Source organism: Pteropus vampyrus, unplaced genomic scaffold, assembly GCF_000151845.1.
Source record: "Pteropus vampyrus isolate Shadow unplaced genomic scaffold, Pvam_2.0 Scaffold71, whole genome shotgun sequence".
Taxonomy (NCBI): Eukaryota; Metazoa; Chordata; class Mammalia; order Chiroptera; family Pteropodidae; genus Pteropus; species Pteropus vampyrus.
Window position 1 is genome coordinate 3,851,752 of NW_011888852.1, and position 1,941 is coordinate 3,853,692.

The 1,941-nt window shown below is 39.0% G+C and overlaps 1 protein-coding gene across 1 annotated transcript in view; it reads left to right on the forward strand.

The window, feature by feature from the left end:
• NBEA (neurobeachin) overlaps window positions 1–1,656 on the forward strand; it is a 600,762-nt gene extending 599,106 nt beyond the window's left edge. The window contains exons 55-56 of the mRNA XM_023531608.1: window positions 499–749; window positions 1,485–1,656. Coding sequence (XP_023387376.1) covers window positions 499–749; window positions 1,485–1,640 — 407 coding nt within the window. The 3' untranslated portion in view covers window positions 1,641–1,656. The remainder of the gene's footprint in view (window positions 1–498; window positions 750–1,484) is intronic.
• The last annotated feature ends 285 nt before the right edge of the window (window positions 1,657–1,941 follow it).

Here is a 1,941-nt window from a genome sequence, read left to right on the forward strand (position 1 = left end):
TTCATTTATTTAAAAGACAAAAATTGTTTCTATAATCTGAATTACTTTATTAATTTTTAAAAATTTTGCCTTTTACATCTTATGTATAAACTATAGAAAAGGTAGAACTTATTATTTAATAGTAATATATTTATGTCATGCAATGTTAAAATTTTGAAAACACTAAAGAAAATTAGCAATTGTTTTGATGATTCTAAACTTCAAAAGAAATTTCTAAAAACACATTAGGAAAAAACTCATGGGACATCTAGTCTTTTATTCTCACATAGTCTATGAAGTATATCCTTCTTTATGAAGATTATCTCATGATATCACCTAGGTAAAAGTTTTGGATGGTGTGCATATTATTTAACAGTTCTCTGTATTCGTTCTATTTAAATATAATATCGGTGCTTGGCTCTTGCCAGCATACTTCTTTTCTTTTTTCTTTTTTTCTAAATTTTTTTCAACAAATCCGAGTGTATACCCAGGTACGGTTTGCAGATCTGTGAGCGCTAGTATGTGACTTGTCATCCCCAATGACTCTGGCCGTCGATACCCTTCTTTCTGCAGAGGGCCCTTGCCTTGTGCACACGATCACTGGGGATTTGCTGAGAGCTCTGGAGGGACCAGAACACTGCTTGTTCCCGCGTTTGATTTCCGTCTCCAGCGAAGGCCACTGTATCATATACTATGAACGAGGGCGGTTCAGCAATTTCAGCATTAATGGGAAGCTTTTGGCTCAAATGGAGATCAACGATTCAACACGGGTAAATCTGCGTGTTCAGTGCTAAATAGAGATTGAAGCCAACAGATTAAAGGTTCACGGTTTTATATTACATGATGCATAATGGAATGTTGCTGGTGTCCAGTGTAGATGGCTTCTTTGAACGAACCCAAAATTTACTGAATCTCAACTAATTAACTCAGTGAACTAGACTTTGCAGATGATGGCTGTTTGACTAGAGGTTAGACCCTGAAGGAGATTTTTCTTAAACTCCTTTTACAAATAACTGTTTCAGCACCGTACCCTCTGACATTAAAAGTGAGTTTATTGTAAAAGAATCTTATCTTCAGAACCCTAGACCAAAATTATATCTACTGAATTGTCCTTCAGTCCCAAACGAAGTGTAATTGCTGGTTTATCATTATTAAAAATGCCATCGAAATGTGCTTCTGCCATTTGTTCTAAAAGTCTTGACATTGTTAGTATTCAGGACTTAAAACATCATGTCAGTTCACTCTTGGTCCTTTCTGGATTAGATCAATAATATGCTCTTTGGGGCCAAGGTTATTTTGTGACCTAAATTGGTTTTAATAAGATCCTTTGTTCATGTAAGAACTTTCATGAATTCCGCATAGGAAATTCGGACTTTAAAAAACTTGGACAAATGGCTAAAAGTAAATAACAATTACAAGGGAACGGTATTGAATGTTTTCAATAGTGACCACTGACCGTTTGGGAAACACTGAGAGAAATGCTTGCTTTTCTGCCTTTCTTGAAGGCCATCCTCCTGAGCAGCGATGGCCAGAACCTGGTGACTGGAGGGGACAATGGCGTGGTGGAAGTCTGGCAGGCCTGCGACTTTAAGCAGCTGTACATTTACCCCGGATGTGACGCCGGCATTAGAGCGATGGACTTATCCCATGACCAGAGGTGAGCCACAGCAAGGGAAAATGCCGTCGCTTGAGAACTGTCGTGGAAAGTTCCTTTCTAGCAGGGGCGAAATGTGTTGTGAATAAGATACCAGCATCTCGATGGAAGAAAGACTAGTACAGAAAAGGGTAAATTGAGGAGAGGAGGAAGTACTGTAAGAAAGGATTCCGGTAAGAAAACAGAGGAAGATGATGAGGGAAAAAAAAAGGGAGAAATGGGTCTGAGAAAGAGCAGGCTTCTCTGTTCGCAGGTCCTCAGCTGGTCTCAGACAGGCCTGCCTGGCTCACATACTTTTCAGCAGAGGC